At 43.1% G+C, this 20,578-nt stretch overlaps 2 protein-coding genes across 7 annotated transcripts; one reads left to right on the forward strand and one right to left on the reverse strand.

The window, feature by feature from the left end:
- Positions 1 to 1,744: 1,744 nt before the first annotated feature.
- On the reverse strand, positions 1,745 to 13,033 carry LOC119496335. Of its 5 annotated transcripts, none has more exons than XM_037783556.1 (8): positions 13,009 to 13,033; positions 9,596 to 9,755; positions 7,835 to 8,516; positions 7,602 to 7,719; positions 6,441 to 6,613; positions 4,898 to 5,047; positions 4,430 to 4,635; positions 1,745 to 3,701 (listed from the first exon to the last, which is right to left on the reverse strand). In XM_037783556.1, the coding sequence occupies exons 2-8, from the start codon at positions 9,638 to 9,640 to the stop codon at positions 2,592 to 2,594; spliced, it is 2,484 nt and encodes an 827-aa protein (XP_037639484.1). In that variant the 5' UTR covers positions 9,641 to 9,755; positions 13,009 to 13,033; the 3' UTR covers positions 1,745 to 2,591. The 5 variants fall into 5 exon arrangements, with proteins under 5 accessions (XP_037639484.1, XP_037639483.1, XP_037639481.1 ...); XM_037783555.1 differs by lacking the exon at positions 13,009 to 13,033 and adding an exon at positions 11,795 to 12,236; XM_037783553.1 differs by lacking the exon at positions 13,009 to 13,033 and adding an exon at positions 11,783 to 12,236.
- LOC119496340 lies at positions 12,083 to 20,563 on the forward strand. Of its 2 annotated transcripts, none has more exons than XM_037783562.1 (8): positions 12,083 to 12,242; positions 14,611 to 14,723; positions 15,017 to 15,120; positions 15,322 to 15,496; positions 15,577 to 15,685; positions 18,460 to 18,545; positions 18,828 to 18,898; positions 19,177 to 20,563. In XM_037783562.1, the coding sequence occupies exons 1-8, from the start codon at positions 12,087 to 12,089 to the stop codon at positions 20,310 to 20,312; spliced, it is 1,950 nt and encodes a 649-aa protein (XP_037639490.1). In that variant the 5' UTR covers positions 12,083 to 12,086; the 3' UTR covers positions 20,313 to 20,563. The 2 variants fall into 2 exon arrangements, with proteins under 2 accessions (XP_037639490.1, XP_037639489.1); XM_037783561.1 differs by lacking the exon at positions 12,083 to 12,242 and adding an exon at positions 13,119 to 13,855.
- The last annotated feature ends 15 nt before the right edge of the window (positions 20,564 to 20,578 follow it).

The raw sequence follows: 20,578 nt of genomic DNA on the forward strand, positions 1-20,578 counted from the left end.
TACACATATCCTTCTATTCTACATATGTGTCAATCCACACAGACTCTGAAATAAGGAGGTCACATGTCAATACGCGACCCCTAGTGAAGCATTAACAAAAACGTATTAAAGGTTCAGTACAGGCATGAAAAGCACTGAACTTTCCCCCGAAACTAGGAACCTTTTGAGGAACTCATTACGTTTCGACTAGGGCCGTCAATCGATTAAAATACTGAATTGCAAATAAATCGCACATTTTTCATCGGTTAAAAATGTACCTTTAAGGTTAGACTTGTCAAGTATTTAATACTCTTATCAACATGGGAGTGGACAAATATGCTGCTTTATGTAAATGTATGTATATATTTATCATTAGAAATCAATTAACAACACAAAACATTGACAAATATTGTCCAGAAACCCTCACAGGTACTGCATTTAACATAAAAAATATGATCAAATCATAACATGGCAAACTGCAGCCCAACAGGCAACAACAGCTGTCAGTGTGTCAGGGTGCTGACTTGACTATGACTTGCTCCAAACTGCATGTGATTATCATGAAGTGGGCATGTCTGTAAAGGGGAGACTCGTCGGTACCCATAGAACCCATTTTCATTCACATATCTGGAGGTCAGAGGTCAAAGGACCCCATGACAGTTTTTCCTCGCCAAAATTTAGCGTAAGTTTGTAGAGTTATTTAGCATTCTTCGCGACAAGCTAGTATGACATGGTTTGTACCAATGGCTTCTTTAGGTTTCCTTGTTTCATATGATACCAGCATCTTCACTCTAGCTTTAAAACTGAGCCTGCTGCAACCTAAAAATCACAAGCTGCATTAAAGAAATTAGTGGCGTTAAAACAAATTTTCGTTAACGCATTATCGCGTTAACTTTGAAAGCCCTAATTTCGACTGCAGGGTCCAGGGTGTAAATTAAGTTCTGGGGACTTTTTACCCCCCAAAAAGGCCCTAGTTGGATGGGTACTACTTTCTGAAAGTACCGTAACTTTTGGGGTGGAGTTTGCAGGGATGACCGTCGCTGATTGGCCAAACACAAACACAGCGCCGCTGCTTCAACTGTACCGCTTCATTCATAAAACATGGAAGTACTCTAGTATGGACTTAGGACCATTTTAGGACGAGGGGAGAGCATTTCTTTTTGTTTGACAACATTGAAAGTAAAATTAGGCTCTGCTGTCGGCTTCCCAACTCATTTTAAAAAAGACAGAAAAACAGAGATTTTACAAGCTGAGAGGGCGAGCCGTAGAAGAGAGAGAGACGTAGAGCGGCGGTGCTGTGAATGAGAGAAAGAAAAGTTATTTTCTGATTGTTTCACAGCGGTTACGTTCTAAAGCACAAATAAATAACCATCAAACACTCAACAGATGAGTTACTCTGGAGACAGACGCTCTTAGTTTCATGTCATTCATTACATCCAACGAGCATCAGTAAATATATGCAGCAGGAAGTATCGTTGCAGTGAGATAAAAAACGTTTTTTAGATGAAACAGGCGACACACTGAGAGTGTGTTTACTGCCGTGACCACCAGCAGCCCTCGTCTCCTGTCATGCTGCTTTTTCATACGTCAGCGGACTAATCCATCTAATCTTCACAGGTCTTTAGACCGCAGTGGAAACGCAGACAACAGTGGGCTGAAGGAACCTTTTAGTTCCTTGAAAAGTAGTTCCTGGGGACTAAATTTGGTGGAAACCCAGCTAAAGGCTTCAGTGGAATAAAAGAAATAAAGCAGTAAATAAAAAACAGTCTTGTTCTTGTATACTTCGCATGTATCTAAACAATCTGTGTCCATTGAACAGACCAGTAGATGTTACAGCTGGTTCTGGTGGCCATAATGGAGGTCAGAGTCCATGTGTTAATCAAATGTTTCCGTTGTGCTTACGTGCCGCTGGCTTCTTAAAGGATAGGTTCACATTTTTTTCAAGTCAGTCTTAAAACAATACCCACATGTACATTGAATATTTCCTATTGTTCCATTAACATAACCTTCCCTAATGCAGATTCAGAGCATGACAGAGAGTGAATGCAGGTGTATTCAGACAACAGGATGAGAAAAATAATGTGTTTTTTGAACATTAAAGCATGTAAACATGTTCTAGTAGAAACCCTAAATACAAGTATGAAGCTGAAAATGAGCATGAAATGTCCTTTTTAAGGGAGATTTGAAAAAATTTGAACTTATCCTTTAATTCCGCTGAGGATTTGAAGTGTTATGTTATCGATCCTGAACAGATTATTCCTGTTTAAATAAAACGGCAGGCCTGTATTGTCACCTGACCAGCAACGGCACGTCGCCGCTTTCTGTAGGTACGCTACTGAAAACTGTACGGCAGAAGTTAAACCATGTGCTTTGATAAAAAAAAATCAGTTCCTTTTTCATGTGAACAATACAAAAATACCAAGCTATTGTTTCAGATACAGCGGGGAAGCATCCGAAAACTTTTCACTATACAGTCCATTATACAGCGTGTCTGCCGTTATGCTGTGTGACCTCAGCACAGTCAATACGTCACTATCCAACCAGCCATCGTCATGCTCAACAGGATCTAATATTTTGCTCTTCAATTCTCAATATCTGTTTCCAGGTGTTTGTTAGCGCTTCAGGAGGATTCTGGGGCTGGTCCTGGTCTTAATGGCTGAGGTAGTAGACTTGGTATGGGTAAGGCCCTTCGTAGAGCCCTTGGAAGTGCTGGAATAGCTACTGACAGGTGCACTGTCCTTTGTCGAGTCCTCTGTGGTACCCTTGGAAGCGTCTTTTGCAGCACCTTTGGAATTATGGGTAGAGTAACTGCTGGCTGGTGAAGTACACTTGGTAATATCCTTGCTAGTACCCTTGTTAGCACCCTTAGCAGTGTTCCTGGCAGAATAAGTGGCTGGTGGGTCAGAGCGTGTAGATGTCACTGAGTTGATAGCAGCTTTAGTTACAGTAGTCCTAGCAGCTCTGGAACTAGTAGTCCGGGTGATGGCTGGGGTCGTGGATGAAGCGAGCTGGTTTCTCTTGAGCCTTTTCTCTCTCACGTGTCTGCAGATGACCTCGGTGACGGGGCTGAGGTCATAGTTTGTGATGATGTCGGTGAGGTTGGGCTCCAGGGCAGAGGTTAACTTGTCCTGTAGGTCCTCACTGTTCTTCTCTAGTCTCGTCTCTCCACATCCGTCTTCACCGCTCACATACTCCCCACTAACATCTTTTACCTCCCTCTGTGGGATCTCCCCAGTATGGCCGTCTCCCTCCAGTGGGACATCGTCGTTGTATTGCACCGTCCTGCACTTCTTTGATGAGTTGTTGTCTGAAAGGAGCCGGTTCAGAGGGGGATTAGGGCTGGTGTCTGGCGGGAGGCCTCTCCTTCTCCTGGACAACCTCAGCACCCCGGGCTTCTCACTCGGCGGTCTGATGGCCGAGCCGTTAGTCAATGGTATTTGAGTCCTGCTTGGATGTCTTCCTGAGTTCGGGGGACTACTGAAGGTCTTGGTGTTGCTATAGTAGTTAGTCGGGTGGTGATTGCGAGGCAGCTGGTGTTTGCTGTGCCGGGAGAGGTGCTTGTTGTTGTTGTTGTGTTCCTGGACTCTGGGTTTACAGGTATTGCTGGGCCTGGTGCAGGGTCTGGGGGAGCGTCTGCTGCCCGCCCCCGTGCTAGGCTTTAAGGTAGGAACTGACCTGACAGAGGAGCTTCTTTGTTCAGAGCGTCCAGTCACCACGGCAACCTGCAACAGATAGAGGTAGCCATAGATATAAAACAGTAGATGTAAGGTAAGGTAAGGTAAGGTAAGGTAAGGTAAGATAAGATAAGATAAGATAAGATAAGATAAGATAAGATAAGATAAGATAAGATAAGATAAGATAAGATAAGATAAGATAAGATAAGATAAGATAAGATAAGATAAGGTAAGGTAAGGTAAGGTAAGATAAGATAAGATAAGATAAGATAAGATAAGATAAGATAAGATATTCCTTTATAAGTCCCGCAGTGGGGAAATGTGCAGAGTACAGCAGCAAAGGGGATAGTGCAAAAAACAAGATGCATCAGCTCACACAGTAAAAAAAGAGCTAAACAAAGTGTAACAAAATATGAACCATTTAAATAGAAGGAAGTATAAAAATAGGAGCAGTATATACAGTATTGACAATAATAAAGAGGACATGGGCTTCGTCCGAAATCACATACTATGCACTACATTCTCAATATGTGTACCATCGTTCAACATACTTTTGTGTGAATAAACAGTAGTAATTTACATCGTCACTTCTTGAGAGCCTCCTTGCCGGTTGGAGACGTGTAACCAGGGTAACCCGTGCCAACCTCATGTGACCAAAACGACAGTTTGTGCGTCTGAATTAATTTAAAATATTTATTAAAAGTCACTACAATAGTACTGATGACACAACCAGACACCTTTCAGACAGAAGAAGCGTGTAGGAAAGATGATCAGACCTTGTTAGTCCTCTTGCCCTGTAGGGGGAGCTGGCGAGGCCTCAGGAGGTGTCTCTCAACTCCCTCTCTCCTCCTCCTCCTCTGCTGCTCCTCTTCTCTCCTCTCTCTCTCCCTCCTCCTCTGAGCCCGGGCGGTTAGAGGGCAGAAGGAGCTGACCGCCGCCGAGCCTCCGGGTCTCCCTCTCACGGACCGAGAGTCTCGCTGCGCTGTAGGACGGCAAGACACACACAGAGCCACAAAGACAGAATTCATTTAAGCAAAGAGAAAAAATGATTTTAAGTTGCCTCACTCATTAAAAGACATAACACACTCACAAAGACTGATGTGAACGTATTTAAAGCTACTAACGAGGAACCTTAATTTGGGGTTGATTTTGGCGGTCCCTGTGGACAAAAGCAGTAATGTTTACGAGCACCAGAGTCTCTTTAGAAAACCTCTCATTTCACAGACAGACAGGTCAGTTGTTACCGGTTGTTCTCCTGAATATGCTCATGTTCTTCCTCTCAGCTGCAGTCCTGTGATTGGTGGAAAGACAGGAAGTAAGATGCCGAGTGCCAGCTGGCTCCTTCGCTCGTCCGCTCGCTAAGAAGGCCATGTTGCTAGGCAACGCTGCCGAACCTGAAGTGAAAGAGGAAACGCCTTCATTGATTCTGTAGGAGATACAGTATGGCTGCCTCAAAGTAATCATGTTTTTTTTTTTTTTTGCCTTATTCAGTGGTGTTGCCTGGAGACAGCAAAAGGAAGTCAGTCTGGTTCTCTTTCATAAAACCAGTAAAACCATTATCACTGAGCTCTCAAAGCACATCATATAACACTGAGAGAGGATCTCTGACTATCCAGAGATATTAGATGAATTTAAACACAGCGGTGCATCGGTCTTTATTCAGCATAAAGAATTCTTATATACACACACTAGGGCTGGGACGATTCACCTATCTCCTTATTCAATATAAGCACAATACCTGGGTGCCGATTCGATATGTATTGTGATTCGATATTACGATTTATTGCGATACTTGTTAACTTTTTTAACACAAAGTTGAATCATACACTTCTAGGGACCTTTACATTGGAATTTATTTAAATTAATCCAGTAAAAATGTTTGATTTTCAGCATGTATGTAGTCAGAGATGTCCTGAAGTCAAATATATCAGTCATTGTCAGGCATTATTTATTAAATTTTTTCCAGCAACCCAAAAATCAAAGATTAAAGACATTTCCCTCACAAATTAGTGGTATTTTCTTTTTAATCAATAAGGGACATGTAATGTTTTATACTTCTGGTGATTATAATCCAATCAATCTTATTTCCATATGTATTTTGTATATACAGTTCCCTTTGTTAACACCTTGTTTTGAAAACCAGACGTAGTCACACGTGTATACTTCCTCTAACTTCTCCAAGGTTGTCTCTACAGTAGCTCTCCCGTCAGCTCCGTTCTCTTTATACATCCATGATCAGCTCCATCGGGGCCGTTTGAATGCATTTAACATAAATGTCAGTATATGGGTGCTCTACAGTTGTAGCGTCGGCCCATTTGACCACGGAGATGAGAGTGATGGCCGGCTTGACCACACGTTACCGCAATACGATAACGTTTCCGGTCCGTGACAGAGTTAGCATGCAGCTTTAGCCGTGATGTCTAGCTCTGCTTTTCCTGCAATGTGTGAAACCCAAAGTGTTTCCATCCTTTACTGGATGTGTAGTGTTTACCACGTTGGATTTAACATGTGAGGGTGCAGGTCGTATCCACGAGGACCCTCCAACGTTTTCTACTTTCTCGTTTTGGCTCGCTGCGGTTTGTTTTGGTTGACGGATACGGAACGGATATGACGTCACGTTACTCAGACTATAACAATAAAAGCGGTAACTTCCTTCTACCTTCGCATAGACTCAAATGAAGCAAATATATCGATTCTGGCATTAAAAAAATTAAACAATCAAATCGATTGGACCTGGTCTTGGACTTAACTACAGCCTTGGCTCAGACCACTACCTATGTAGCTTACCTCTCAGACAGAGGAAAGACAGGAAGTCCTCAGTCTTGGGTCTGCGTCTCGTCAGACAGGTGACCACGGCCAGGTTGTGGGCGTGGTTACTTTGCGCTGGTGTCATTGACCCTTGCGGCCCTGGAGAGCTGGGAGGGGACTGGGCAAACTTCCTCTGCGCTTGCAGCCTTGGTCTGTGCACACGCACACGCGCACGCGCACGCACACACACACACACACACACACACACACATTCACACAGTCATTTACCAGTTCATTAGGTACACATATCTAAGACTAATGCAGTCTAATACAACAGTCCTGCAATAAATCCTTCATGAAGGTTCTAATTAGGGCTGTCGAAGTTAACGAGAAAATTACAGTTGTAAAGCTAGAGTGAAGATACTGGTATCATGTGAAACTAGAAAACCTAATGAATCCAATGGTACCAACCATGTCATACTAGCTTGTCGCAAAAAAGGTTAAATAATGCTCCAAACGTACGAAAAATTGTCATGGCCATTTTCAAAGGGGTCCCTTGACCTCTGACCTCCAGATATGTGAATGAAAATAGGTTCTATGGGTACCCACGAGTCTCCCCTTTACAGACATGCCCACTTTATGATAATCACATGCAGTTTGGGGCAAGTCATAGTCAAGTCTCATACTGTATGCAGTTAAATGGAGTTGTTGATGGGACAGAGGATTGGGAGCCGGCGGAGGCAGAGGGTCCACTGCTCCCGTAGACGGTCTGCTCGCACGCTTTCACTTGGCACACAAGAAAATCCGTTTGCCAAATTCGCCTTCTAAAAAAACGTATGTGCCAATGTGCAGGTGCACCTGGCTTTTAAAGGGAATGGGAGATGACACTCCGATTGGTTTAATTCCTGTTACGCCCAAAACACACCTATGATTGATTAAGAGTCTAAATATAACCCGTTTGCCCCTTACTTTGCAGCCAGATTATGCGCCGTTTAGTGGAGTTGGACACGCCCTAAACGCACTCGCGCTATGAACTTTAGACCGTGCGCTATAGATTGTTAGACCCTCCGAGACCCGCAACTTTGCTGTCTTTCAGAAGCTGTAGCAGGTGGCAGCACAGTACACCTTCTCTCCAGCTGTTTGTAGGCGAGTCATGAACATGCAAACACATGTGCAAAAACACACACTAGAGCAGCTGACCTCTTGTTGGCGGGGTCGTCCTTGTGGCGATGGATGCTCGCAAGGCGGCGCTGTAAGGACCAGCTCCAGCTCGCTGACAGGAGGGACTGACACCGGCTCATGCCGTTAACCAGGGAGCCTTCAGAGAACAGGTAGGACTTTAGTTACTTACATGAAGCACTTTCACTACTTTTGACACTTCAGTGTATGCCCAGCTTAAGACAGAAGAGCAGAAGCGTGTCGCTGGTACTGACCGCTGAGGCTTGTGGGAGTGTGTGACCGCAGCGTCCTGGCCGGGACGGGAGGGCTCAGCAGCGTCGGTGTGTTTTCAGGCGTGCAGCTGTTCTTCACTGAGTGTTTGTGCTGAGTAGTGTGTGTGTGTTTTGTAGTTTCTGTGTATCTGGAGTTGAGCAGCGGCAGTGTGTTGTGTGTTTTATGTGAGCGTAGCGTCCTGGTCGATACTGAACTCTTCTGAAACGTGTGTGTGTTTTCTTGTAAGTGTGTATGCTGTACAGTGTGTGTCTTTTTCCCTGCACACGTTTTTGATTGCGTGTTGTGTAGTGTGTGAGTGCATTTATTTTTTGGTGTGTGCGAGTCCTGAGAGGGTTTTTGCCCTTTGCTGGCGTGTTCATGAGCGCGTAGCTGTTTTGAAATGTGCACGTTTTGTGTGTTTTTCTGCGTGTGTCTGTGTGTGACTCGTTGTTGTGGTGCGTGCACGCTCTGTCTTGTGCGTGGGTTTTTCTGCGTGTGTGTTTTAGGTAGCGTCTGTGTCTTTTGCTGTAAGAGCGTATTTTTCGGCGTGCGTTTGCGTGCCCGTGTGTGTATGTGTGAGTGTTTGTGCGTGGCGCGGTGTGTGTCTCTGAATTCCCTGAGCGAGAGGAACAGAACTTTCCGGACCAGACGTTCTTCACACCACGGCATCCCGTCGCTGATGTCCTGCAGAGGCACACACACAAACAGGATTATTATTATTATCTCTCATAATTGTCATCATACTACAGTCAAATACAGTCAAAATGAAAAGGAAACATTTAAACAATTTGAAAACAAAAAGAGAAAAGTAAAGACGTACAGTATCTACAGAGTCTTCGTCAATCCCTGCAACTATCCACCAACCTCACTGGTGAATGCTGATATTAACATTCTGAGACCTGCGATCCCGACCGACTTTACTGTCTTTCAGAGGCTGTAAAAGGTTCAGTTTTAAAGCTAGAGTGAAGATGCTGATACCATATGAAACTAGAAAAACTTAAGGAATCCAAAGTCAGAAAAATCTTCTAAAAAAAAGTTTAAAAAAAGTCTGGAAAATGTTAGAAAGAAATTGGGCTAAATTTTGGCGAGGAAAAAGTGTCATGGCCATTTTTAAAAGGGGTCCCTTGACCTCTGACCTCAAGATATGTGAATGAAAATGGGTTCTATGGGTACCCACGAGTCTCCCCTTTAAAGACATGCCCACTTTATGATAATCACTTGCAGTTTTTTTTAAATGCAGTATAAATGTGTTATTTTCTCCTATTCTAAAATGGTGTATTTGAATATTTCTGCATACTGGGGTCCATAAACAGTCTTGAATTACATAGATTGTGTATCACTGTAAAGCTGAGACTCGTGTGGATCCAATGAGCCCAACTGTATTCATGTGTGATGATGTTAGTCCCCATAGTAGTCATTTCATTGTAGTGAGAACATTTTTTCAAACTGTATAAAATGACCTGTGGTGACCTCTAGGATAATCACAGCCTCATGAAACTTTACAGCCACAAACTAGAGACCTAGAGCATTCAGAGGATGGATGGCTTTCCTAGCTAGATTGACAATAAGGAGGTTTCTGAGCAGTTTACGCAACAGAAGTGCTCGCCATCCAATCACAGAAAAATGCAATTCTTGCAGAAATCTCCAAATGTCAAAAGCAGAAACCAGGAAGCACAAAGTCACGCAGACACCTTCTTTTAGTCTGAATTATAAGGCCATGTGAACAGTTGTTTCTGTTTTATGAATCTAAAAGTTTCACTTACATATTTCTTTTTGATGATGTTCCGTTTGGGTCTGTCTGTACTCATCTTGCCTAGCAGACGTTAACCGGCACATGAATTACAGAAGCCTCTTTCTCTCGCCTTCGACTCTGTCGCTTTGTTTTCTCTACCGGTGTGGAAATGTGAATCCCACCGCTGCGTCCTGGAAAAGAGGAGTAAAAAAAGATATAAGAAAACACAGAGGAGCCCTGAAGACATTTTTCTTTTCAAATGTTATTTTTATTTGGTGACTGTGGTCAAAGATAAAGTCACCAACCATTTAGAAATATGCACAATATCAGTACAAATACAAGTAAAGAGTTGTACTGAGTATATGAAGTTTTGTTCTTAGTGAAAACACAGCAAATGCTCAAAATAACGTCTGCTAGGGCCACACGATTATAAACAACATGATAATCAGGATTATTTTGATCAATATTGAGATCACGATTATTTATCGAGATTATTTATTGATTTTAGAGACAAAATCTTTTTGTTGCACTTTCACCTTTAAATCAACAGAGCACTGCTTTCTCCTCCATGTTGAGCTACGTTTCTGCTAATGTACAAATCTTTGCATCAAAATAAGACTGGTCCTTATTCACAGTGAATCTCCTAAAAGCAAAAATGTACCAAAACGTTTTTGGGCTTGGGAGTTGTTTGTGTTTTCATCTTAGAACGTTAACCCTTTCACAGCGTGTTTTCACTTCATCAAAGTTCATTATAATCCATTTGGTCGCCTAAAAATGTCTTATTCAGCGTTGGGTTGTGCTTAGCTCCACCGTCTCGTGTCACTTCTGGTGGAAAGAAACCAAGACAACGATGGCTTAAAACCAAGATGGCGAAGGCCAAGAAAGAAGATGGCGACGGCAAAAAAAACAAAATGGTGACGGCCAAAAACCAACAGTGTGTTCCAATCCGCGTACTTCCGTACTTACACTTACTATTTTGAGTGCGTAAGTGCGTTCACACTGAAGTATGGCAAAATGCAGTGCACTCGAAGTACCCGGATGTTAACGGTAACGTCTCACGTCTACTCATTTGATTTAGTTTTCTGTGTATTCTGGATCAACAAAGCAGGCAGATATTTTGGCGGTAGTGGACGGGTAAATCTTGAAGGAGGCAGCAGTGCAACACAAAGGATGCCAGCGGCCGTAAAACCCCGAAGAAGAAGAAGATATTTTGGCGGGTAGCGAGCCGCGGTGAAATGTTGCGATTGTCATTTCTGGTCCGTGCGCCGCAGAGTATTCGATTTGAGACGACCCTACCCCGTTGAAATTTACGCACTTCTCAAGTTAGTACAAAGTGCACTACATTGAAGTGTACTTCCAGAAGTACGTGGATTGGAACACACTGCAGGATGATGACTGCAAAAATAACAAGATGGCGACGGTTAAAAAACCAAGATGGCCATGACCAAAAGACAAGATGGCGACAGCCAAAAATCAAGATGGTGACGGGAAAAGACTGAGATGGCAACGGCCAAAAAACACAATGGAGATGGCCAAAAACCAAGGTGGCGATGACGTCCACTTCTTCCAGACAGTCTTCGGGCATGACAGCTCCCTAAAAGTGAAGCCATAACGGAGCACACATTTTTAAACATCGTAGTCGATCATGTTCATTTAATTGTGGGAAGCCAAAATCGTGATTGCGATTAATATTGATTAATTGTGCAGTAGCCCTAGTTTAGCCTCATGTTCTGTTACAGAGCCTGGGCAGAGTACACTTTGTGCTGGTTTAATGTCTATAACAGAGCACACTGATGTGTGTGGACCATCTATACCACTGCAATATGCATCAGTCAGGACGTGGAACAATGCAGATTACAATATAGCACGTGAATTACAGTCCTATCAAACAAAGCTAATGCAAAACAATGAATGCACGTTCACCTGCTGCAGGATTACAGGTGCAGCTCCGTCCTTTAATATGTGTGTGTGTGTGTGTGTGTCAGTCTGTCTGTACAGGGTGTACTGTAGTATTAACAGTGATGGCAGCCTACGGTTCTGTGCAGCCTACAGCCGGTCTGGACATCATCATCATACACCTCTATCTTAGTCACATTAAACAAAGCACATATGAAACAGTACTCGCTGACCCACCTCCAGCAGGATTACCGGCCTACATCATGAGCACACCGGCGACAACCTACCGGAACGGAACGGATCGGTACACGGACCCACTCACTGTATAACACACCCAGAGACAACGGATCACAGCAGGTCTCCCGGTGGAGCCGTGGTTCCCCTCGCAGAGCCGCTAGGCCCGGTGTGCCGCTCTGACTCGGCACCTGCTCGGCTGGATCAGCAGCAGCAGCAGCTCTGCGGTCATGTTCATGTGTTCATGTGAGCCGCCCGCTACCGAACCCAGGCCAGCCTCCTGTCTCACTGCGCCTGTACTGGGTTAGTTACGGTCGGTGCGTTGACTCCCCGCCTGATGCGTCCATCACGTGACCCGGAAGTAGGTCGAGGTTCTGGTTCTGGTTAATTAAATGCCAACTGACAGATTTCATGGTTTGTCATCCCTCGAGCCTGCTGTCAGCCCGGACCCAGCTCGCTCTAGTGAGCTGTCGTTAAAAGACCACGGTCTCTTCGCCCGACATAGAGATCCTACTGCGCGTCTACTCCTGACATTAAGGTATATTAAGGTACATGCTGAGACTGAAAACTCAGATCGGGTCCATACCAATCCGGTCCACACCATGCTCCCTACACCCTCACACTACAATAAAATAGAAATAAAAAAATATACTATACATATACATATACATATATGTATGTATATATGTATATATATATGTATATATATATATACATATATATATATGTATGTATATATATATATATATATATATATATATATATATATATATATATATACATACATATACATTAATAAAAAATAATATGAACTTGTTTTCTTTGCATTATTCGAGATCTGAAAACACTGCATCTTTTTTGTTATTTTGACCAATTGTCATTTTCTGCAAATAAATGCTCTAAATGACAATATTTTTATTTGAAATTTGGGAGAAATGTTGTCAGTAGTTTATAGAATATAACAAAAAAAAATATTTTACTCAAACACATACCAATAAATAGTAAAACCAGAGAAACTGATCATTTTGAAGTGGTCTCTTAATTGTTTCCAGAGCTGTATATATATATATATATATATATATTATAAAAAATATATATTGGGATGAGCATATATATATGAGAAAGCTGCTCCTGCTGGTGGGCGGTACTTGGGATTTCCTCAACTGATCTCAACATGGCTGCCGGGTCACAAACGTTCTAATTTTACAGCTAAACAGTACACTACAAGATGTTCCTGAAAACATTAGAGGAGAGAAATAGGCATTACAGTAACAGAATATGGATTCAGATTTGATCAGCTCTGCCTAGTTTGACCTGATGGAGTTTGTGAGTGATTGACAGCTGCTCAAAGATGGCAGACTCCAGCTCGGCTCTGATTGGTTGTTTTCCTCCGGTCTGTGAAATCCTGCAGAGGACACCAGAGGACACAGAGGAACATGATTTTTTTCAGATTACCTGTCTCATGCACTACTGTCAGGATATAGTGAACTTATTTTAATGATATTTGCTCCATTTCTGCCCACTGCAGCTGTAACTACTCTAATAGCTATTGTAACCAGGTGTTCTGGTCTACCTGCTGCAGGAGTCAATCAGCAGGCAGCAGGTGTGATAATGAAGCTGAGACCAGACTGAGACCAGACCAGGTTCTGCTCTGGTCGCTCTGGTTGCTCCTCTTCTTCTCACCATGTCGGTGCTCGCGGTGCTTCTTTGGACCTTGTTCCGTGGTACTCTGGGAGGTCCGGTTCAGCTCGCGACATGGTCTGAACTTGGACCAGATCCGGTAGAGACGGACCGTGCCGGAGCCCCGCGCGCTGCCTTCTACCGGCTGCCGGTGTTCCGGGACGCACCGGGGCCGCTGGTAGCCCCGGATCTGTTCCGGCCGGCTCCCCGTAGTGGACCGGTTCCCGCCGGATTGACCGAGCTGCTGTTACCGACCACGAGACCACAACAGCAGAGCAGCGTGCACGGGACGGGTACGGGTGCACGCGCTGTGCAGGTCTGGTGCGGTGTGGATAAGGTCTCTGTGCGCGTGGACCGCCTCCAGCTGCGCGCGTGGACCGATGCGTCCCGGTTCCGACTGGGCTCGTGCTCAGCCAGCAGGGTCAGCAGCCGGTTCCTGTACTTCCACTACGGACTCACGGAGTGCGGCGGAGAGTCTAAGGTCATTATGAACCCATTATGAACACATTAGAAACACATTAGAAACACATTAGAAACACATGGAGCCTGAGAGCAGCTACCGTGGACTCTCTGGGTCAGATAGAGCTCTACTTTACGCACTGATTTCACATCATGTTCTTTTTGCTTTGAGATGATTTAGTTTGGCCACATTGTTTATGCACTGAAGGGCATTCAAGTGTTTTGGTGGTACATGTCCACAGCCTCTGTTCTTTGCATGCTTCTGACATTTGTTTGTTAATTTTTTAATTTTTTTTGTTGCTTTTTTTTCGGACATTGTCAGAATTTTTTTTTCTTTTTTCGGACATTATTTTTCACTTTTTCGGGACATTTTTCCGACGTTTTTCAGACTTTCTTTTGACATATTTCAGATATTCATAGGACATTTTTCAGACTATTTTGACTTTTTTTTCAGAACTTTTTTAAAACTTTTTTTTGGGACATTTTTTGGACATTTTTGTAAAACTAGTTTTCGTCACCCCGTGGACATGTACCATGACAGATAGCTAGACTTCTGCACCTCATCATGCCTCTGTTTTCAGGCTTTAAAAAATCTAGCCGTGACGGGAGACTTTGACCAATCACAGGTCATTTCAGAGAGAGAGCGTTCCTATTGGCTGTAAATCACTCCCGAACTCCGATCAAATGGTCAAACTAGGCAAAAAATAGACGTTATGCGTCTGTGAACTCTTAAGTCTGTTTTTGCACAGTTCTGTAATAATAATGTGTGTCTCTTAGGTTGCTGGTGGTCAGCTGGTGTACACCTATTCACTGTGCTATACTCCGCCTCCGCAAGGCTACGTCATCAGAGTTCTACCACTCAACCTGCCCATCCATTGCCATTACAACAGGTAACATCAGGGCTTTCAGCAGCATTTACAGATGTTTCCTCGTGTGTCATCAGAGGTCTGCCATCAATGAGACTGAACTTTAAATGCATCGTAGGAGGTGAGGAGGCTTCTACAGGTCTTTTATTGGACTCCTTCTCTCGTCAGTGTATATTTTTTTTTTATTAAGGGGTCAAAAATAATAGGTTATTATTAGGGCTGTTAATGGATTAAAATATGTAACCGTGATTAATCGCGTGATTGTCTATAGTTAATCGCGATTAATCGCACATTTTTGTTTTGTTTTCCTGTCTCAGGTTTCATTACTCTTATCAAGTTGGCTTCAGACCTCAAGTTCAGCACACAACCTTGATGAAGAGCATGAGGAGTAAACTCAGCTACAGCCTCACTGTCTGCAATGGTAACACACCTACAGTACGCTACTTAAAAAAGACTGAAAGCTGCAGTTGGTAACTTGAATAAAAATAACTTTCGTCATATTTGCTCAAACTGTCAGTATATCCTGACAGTAGTACATGAGACAGATAATCTGTGAAAAACATCAAGGCACAAGAGATTTGCTCTGTTTGCCTTGAATGTGTTTGTGTTTGTGTGTTACCAGCCCAGGGGCAGCCCGTCCCTCCAGGCCACGGGTTCTTCTTAGGGGAGCGGGTGTATTTCGTGGCCCAGGCAGAGACTCTGTTGGCTGGGGAGAGGCTGTATGTGGACTCCTGCTACGCCACAAGCTCCAAAGACCCAAACAGCATGCCCAAAATGGATATCATCACCAACTATGGGTGTGTCATCTCTCTAACACTAATAGTTTACAGTAATTTGTCTCTTTGTGTCTTAATTGTGCTCTGATTGGTGATTGCAGCTGCATGACAGACAGCAGGAGGGGGGGCAGCAGCTCTCGCTTCCTGTTGGGAGGCGGCAGTGTGCTGGCGTTCTCTGTGGACGCCTTTCTCTTCAGAGCAGCCTCACAAGTAAGACCATTTCTGATTCTTCTCAAGCTTCATCGGACCCCTCCAAAGAGTCACCAGATACATCCGAGGGGTCAAGACAGGAGTCACCTTTGTGCCTCACCAGGGACACGTTTAGCTTTTTACTTTTTCCATCATTTTGGCTGTGGTAATGCATATGGCATGTTTTTTTTTTTTTATTTTGGAAGTTAAATCTCAGCTATAATAAGTCTATAATAAACCACGTAACCGAAATACAGACACTCAGACCCTTAAGGACCAAAATGTCCTCATTACAGCATAAAATTATGCATTATTCTATTATATCAGATAGTATTGTAGTTTTTACTATTTCCTCCCAGATTGAGCCATTTTGTCATGTTTGCCCTATGGTGCAAATACATTTGGAGTCATAGGAGTGCCATAATAAAGAATAAATCTGTTAAAGAATAAGAAAATAAATGTGGGAATATAAAGAAGAAGAAATAAAAGGGATACAAATAAATAAAGAATATTATATAAAATAAAGAATAAAAAATTAACAGGAAAAAATAGTTATTTATATGCAATAAATAAATATATATTTAAAAAATACGTAAATAAATATATACAGAAATAATTGCATAGATAAATGTGAAAATAAATGAAAATGCTTATAATTATTTTATGTTTTGTTATTTGTCTTTATATTTCCACATTTATTTATTCTGTTAAGTATTTATCTTTATATCTCCACATTATATATTTACTTACATATTATATTATTTATTCCTCATTATATTTCCATTTATATATTCTTTTATTTATGTATCTTTATATTTCCACATTTTTTTATTTACTTATATATTTTTATTTATTCTTCATTATATTTCCACATTTATTTTTTTACTTATAAATTCTTTTATGTATTACTCTTTATATTTCAACATTTATTTTCTTATTCTTTAACAGATTTATTCTTTAATATGGCACTCCTATGACTCCATAAATACATGCTATTTTCTGGTTTCCTGCACAAAAAAAAATAAAAATGCATCAAAATTGTTGTTGTTGTTCCTAAAAATTCATATTCAATCATATCCCAAACTGTGAAAAAAATCGGGATTTCACCTAGGGCACCAAAAGGGCTAGAGCCGGCCCAGTTTGTCTTCTTTGGCCCAGTGACAAGGAGGCACACAGTCGTGCACAGACCCGCACACACAGCCCATAACCACTCCTCCAGGTTGTTTACATTCTTTACCTACAGTAGCATTGAGCGGCTGCTAGTCCTGCCAACGTCACCTCCATATATCACTCATCATTTTTTTGGCACCTTCTCCTAAGCTGCACTCAAACTTTGGAACACACTACCCCCTAATTATTATTATTATTTTTATTACTATTATTACCTGCACCCGGCAGAGGTTCCAGTGCCGTAATAATCATGTTGGTTGAGTGATTTTAAGGCAGAACCAGTTTCCTAGCGCAAAAAGGCTTACAAGACCGAAACCAGATTAGCACCATACATTACAAATGAGACTGAACAAACAAATCATCCTGATGTTTTTTCCAAGCTCGAGAAACAAAGGTAGCCAACATATAAGCATTAAAATTAAACTGCCATTTCATTCTGTCATTGTCAGTGCACCAAAATATTTCTGGATTTTGAACACATTTAAAATAGATATTCTTAATTCATCATAGTATGGACAATACAAAAGAAAAATTGAGATTCCCCCCCCCCCCTAATTTGCATAATTCACACAACCTATTGTCCTCCTGGATGTTTTTAAATCTACCGACTTCAAGGGCAGGAAGAAAGTAATTGCAGTGTGTTGTAATCTGAGTGTCTCTATGCTTTGTTTACATCGCCGGGCCGGCCACGCGCACCTTTTAGTGTATGTGAGCACCAGAGTTGCCAAGTTCGCTTATTATAAGCGACTTTGGGCTTGTTTTCCTGAAAAGTAGCTTATGAATATTGGTAGTCGCGGGTTGCATTATCTTGGGCTTGTTCCTGTCCCGGTCTATTTTTAACTATTGCAGTCCTGTTGTGAGACAAATATTCACGGGGTTGATGGAGTTTAGCTAACAATGCCAGGTACTAAGTGTCTGAAATATGGCAGAAAGTACAACAAAGACTGGGAAAAGAGAGTGGACTTAAAGATTGGATGCGCCCTCAAGTTGGGGGGACGATTCAAAGGCAGTTTGCCGTTTTTGTAATTTGGTAAATTACAAGCTAAAAATGAAAAAATAAAATAAAATCTTCAATTTTTTAAAGTTTAGTTAACAAGAAAAATGTAAAGTTACAAGCTAAAAATGGATGCAAAAATGAAATGAAATGCAGGCGATCCAAAATAAATTAATACATATATATGAAGTGATCATATTGTGGTCGGAAGGTAAGGTCGCTTGTTTTGGGGGGAAGAGTTGCTTCTTTGGGGATTATTTCTATAGTCCAGGTTGCTTGTTTCTCTCGTGAGATCTGGCAACATTGGCGAGCGTGCCCCACTGGTTAGCTCACGGCCGCTGCTCTGCATTGATCTCATACGGCGGTTACAGCTGATAACGCTGTCTCGAACGACGGCGTCATTGCAGAAGCGTAGCACCCACCCACCCTCCGGTTACCACCGTTAGCTGTCGCTCAGCTGTCGCCATGTTCAGGCAATAGATATGCTCTGAATTTCATAGAAGAGCACCTTTAACTAAGCTTACGGAGTCCAAATCCCCACTAACTATAAACCTAGCAGGCTCTCTAATCGTCTGTGAGTGGATTAGTATTACGTATTAATTTAACTGTTTGTGTGTGTGTGTGTGTACAGGTGCTGTACCTCCACTGTTCAATGTCAGTCGGTCTCACTGCTTCTCACACCTCAAAGTCCTGCAACTACAACCAGGCTGATGGCAGGTAAACAACCAACGTTATTAAAGAAAGCTTCTTCACAAGTAGAACACGGTTGAATGGTTGACAGTTAGATGATAAAAATCAGATGAAAAGAATGGAACAGCAGCCACAACGCAAAATTACAGACCAGACTTCCTACCCCCGTACTTCCGGCGCTCTTGCTCGGACCACCCCATCTTCTAATTCGGCCTTCATTTTGATCTCAACTACACACCTGTAAAAGTCTTGTGACTGCATCTAGCACGGTTGATGGCTCGTGATTGCTTTGTTCTTTCCTGTGTGCAGGTGGGAGGAGCTGAAGGTCACGACCTCCGTGTGCTCCTGCTGTGAGTCCATGTGCTCCGACAAACAGGACGGTAAGTTATGAGACTCAACAAATGACTTGTAAATCACACCAGCTGCTAACTGGAGAGGAGTTAACACATCATAGTGATCATAACACTAACACTGTAATAAGTGTGGAGTGTCTCACATTATACATACATTTACATGATTTATCTATGATCGTGATGTATCGCACATATACTGTATGTACACGAGCACTGAGAAAGTGAGCTTTTCATGACATGTCCCCTCTAAAACCTGCAGCATCTCTGGCTTTAAATGCTCTCACGGTTGTCCTTTTTCTACTCAGCTATCAAGAACACAGTCAGCAGCCCTGGCTGGCTCATTGAACAAAGAGGTGAAGAGAAACCGAAGATGAAGGTGCCGTCTTTTCAAGCGGAGGAGGGAAGAGAATGGGCGGGTGACGAAGAGGAGAGGGAGGAAAAGATAGGCCACGAGGAGGAAAATGAAGACGCCATTCCTGAGAAAAAAGCGTGGAGGCACAGTGGTGCAGCGAGAGAAAAGGAGGAGACTGAAGAGGTGGTTATGGAAAGAGAATCAGCGACAGATGGCGTTATGTCTGACCAGACGACACCAGAGGAGGCCAGGGAGGAGGTCCCTAGTACCAAAACTGGTTTGTCCGGTGCCAACAGCAGCACTAATGCGTCTAAAGATGGTTCTGGTACCACTATCACACCAAGAAATCAGACTTTTGGTGTTGAATTTAATACAAGTAATGCTGAAAATGTTTCCACAGCTGCGGTTAAACTGTGTCCTGAAAGTCAAATGAGTTGTAATGCTACTATTAATAGACGTGCAGAGAGCTTTACCCCCAATCATGTTAGAGCTACATCTGGTACCAGTTCAAGAATCCATGCGAGTCGGCTCGGCAGCACACTGGAAACATCAGATGGGAACTTTGAAATTGACCCCCCAGGTTTTCTCAGCAAGTCAGCAGAGAGCAGGCCGGAGTCGGAGAACTCGGACAATCTCCTGAAGTCCGAACAGGTTGATTCAGTGGACACCGAGTCTGACGGGACACCAGGCCAAGCAGGCGATTCTGTTACCAGTAAAGGACCACATGGAGGTGATGATATGCTTCACAGTCTGCAGATCAGAGGGTTGGAGTCAGACCAGCCTGGGTTCAGGGACCCGGTCTTTGCAGAGCGGTTACTCGGCGAGTCTGACTTTGATTCTGGAGTTGAAGAAGGTGAAGCTCTTCATCTGAGTCAGTTTACTAGAGCGGTGGAGACACGAGGGCACAAAGAAGAACTTTCTGGTATCAGTTCTGGTTCTGTTAGTTCAGAGAAAATGCATGCCGACAGCCCCAGTCGCTCCACCGTGGTGGCCGTTAGCTCTGAGAGCAGCCAGATGTCTGACGGGGAGTGGGCTGAGGTGATGGCCGGATGGGGCCTACAGAGTTCAGGTTTGTGGTGGAGGAGTTGAGACGGGTGAGGTCGAGGAGTAGTTGATGGTCGTAATGGGGTCATGACCCGAATCGGAGGAAATGAGGCCTGATCAGCAGTCAGTGTTGGATCTTTCCTCGGTTTGTGTAACCTCAGAAACATTGGAGCCTTTCTGTAAACCATGAACAGCTGGATCTACTGGACTACTGGAGCAGAAGATAGTAGCAGTCAGCTGGCTGTATCCATGTAGACCTGTTGATAAATAATAAACTCCTCTGACCAAGCCCTTACCTACCTTTGCCTTGT

The sequence above is a fragment of the Sebastes umbrosus genome, chromosome 11 (genome assembly GCF_015220745.1).
Source record: "Sebastes umbrosus isolate fSebUmb1 chromosome 11, fSebUmb1.pri, whole genome shotgun sequence".
NCBI classification, from domain to species: Eukaryota; Metazoa; Chordata; class Actinopteri; order Perciformes; family Sebastidae; genus Sebastes; species Sebastes umbrosus.

What these genes read in the sequence shown, in the direction of transcription:
- LOC119496335 (XM_037783556.1), bottom strand. Translation starts at nt 9,640, where the DNA reads ATGAGTACAGACAGACCCAAACGGAACATCATCAAAAAGAAATAT. An exon ending in CACTCCCACAAGCCTCAGCG is followed by an intron (nt 7,720 to 7,834) that starts GTCAGTACCAGC and finishes TGTTCTCTGAAG; the next exon opens with GCTCCCTGGTTAACGGCATG. An exon ending in AGGGCAAGAGGACTAACAAG is followed by an intron (nt 3,702 to 4,429) that starts GTCTGATCATCT and finishes TATCTGTTGCAG; the next exon opens with GTTGCCGTGGTGACTGGACG.
- LOC119496340 (XM_037783561.1), top strand. Translation starts at nt 13,379, where the DNA reads ATGTCGGTGCTCGCGGTGCTTCTTTGGACCTTGTTCCGTGGTACTCTG. An exon ending in CAGCCTCACTGTCTGCAATG is followed by an intron (nt 15,121 to 15,321) that starts GTAACACACCTA and finishes GTGTGTTACCAG; the next exon opens with CCCAGGGGCAGCCCGTCCCT. An exon ending in TCTTCAGAGCAGCCTCACAA is followed by an intron (nt 15,686 to 18,459) that starts GTAAGACCATTT and finishes GTGTGTGTACAG; the next exon opens with GTGCTGTACCTCCACTGTTC.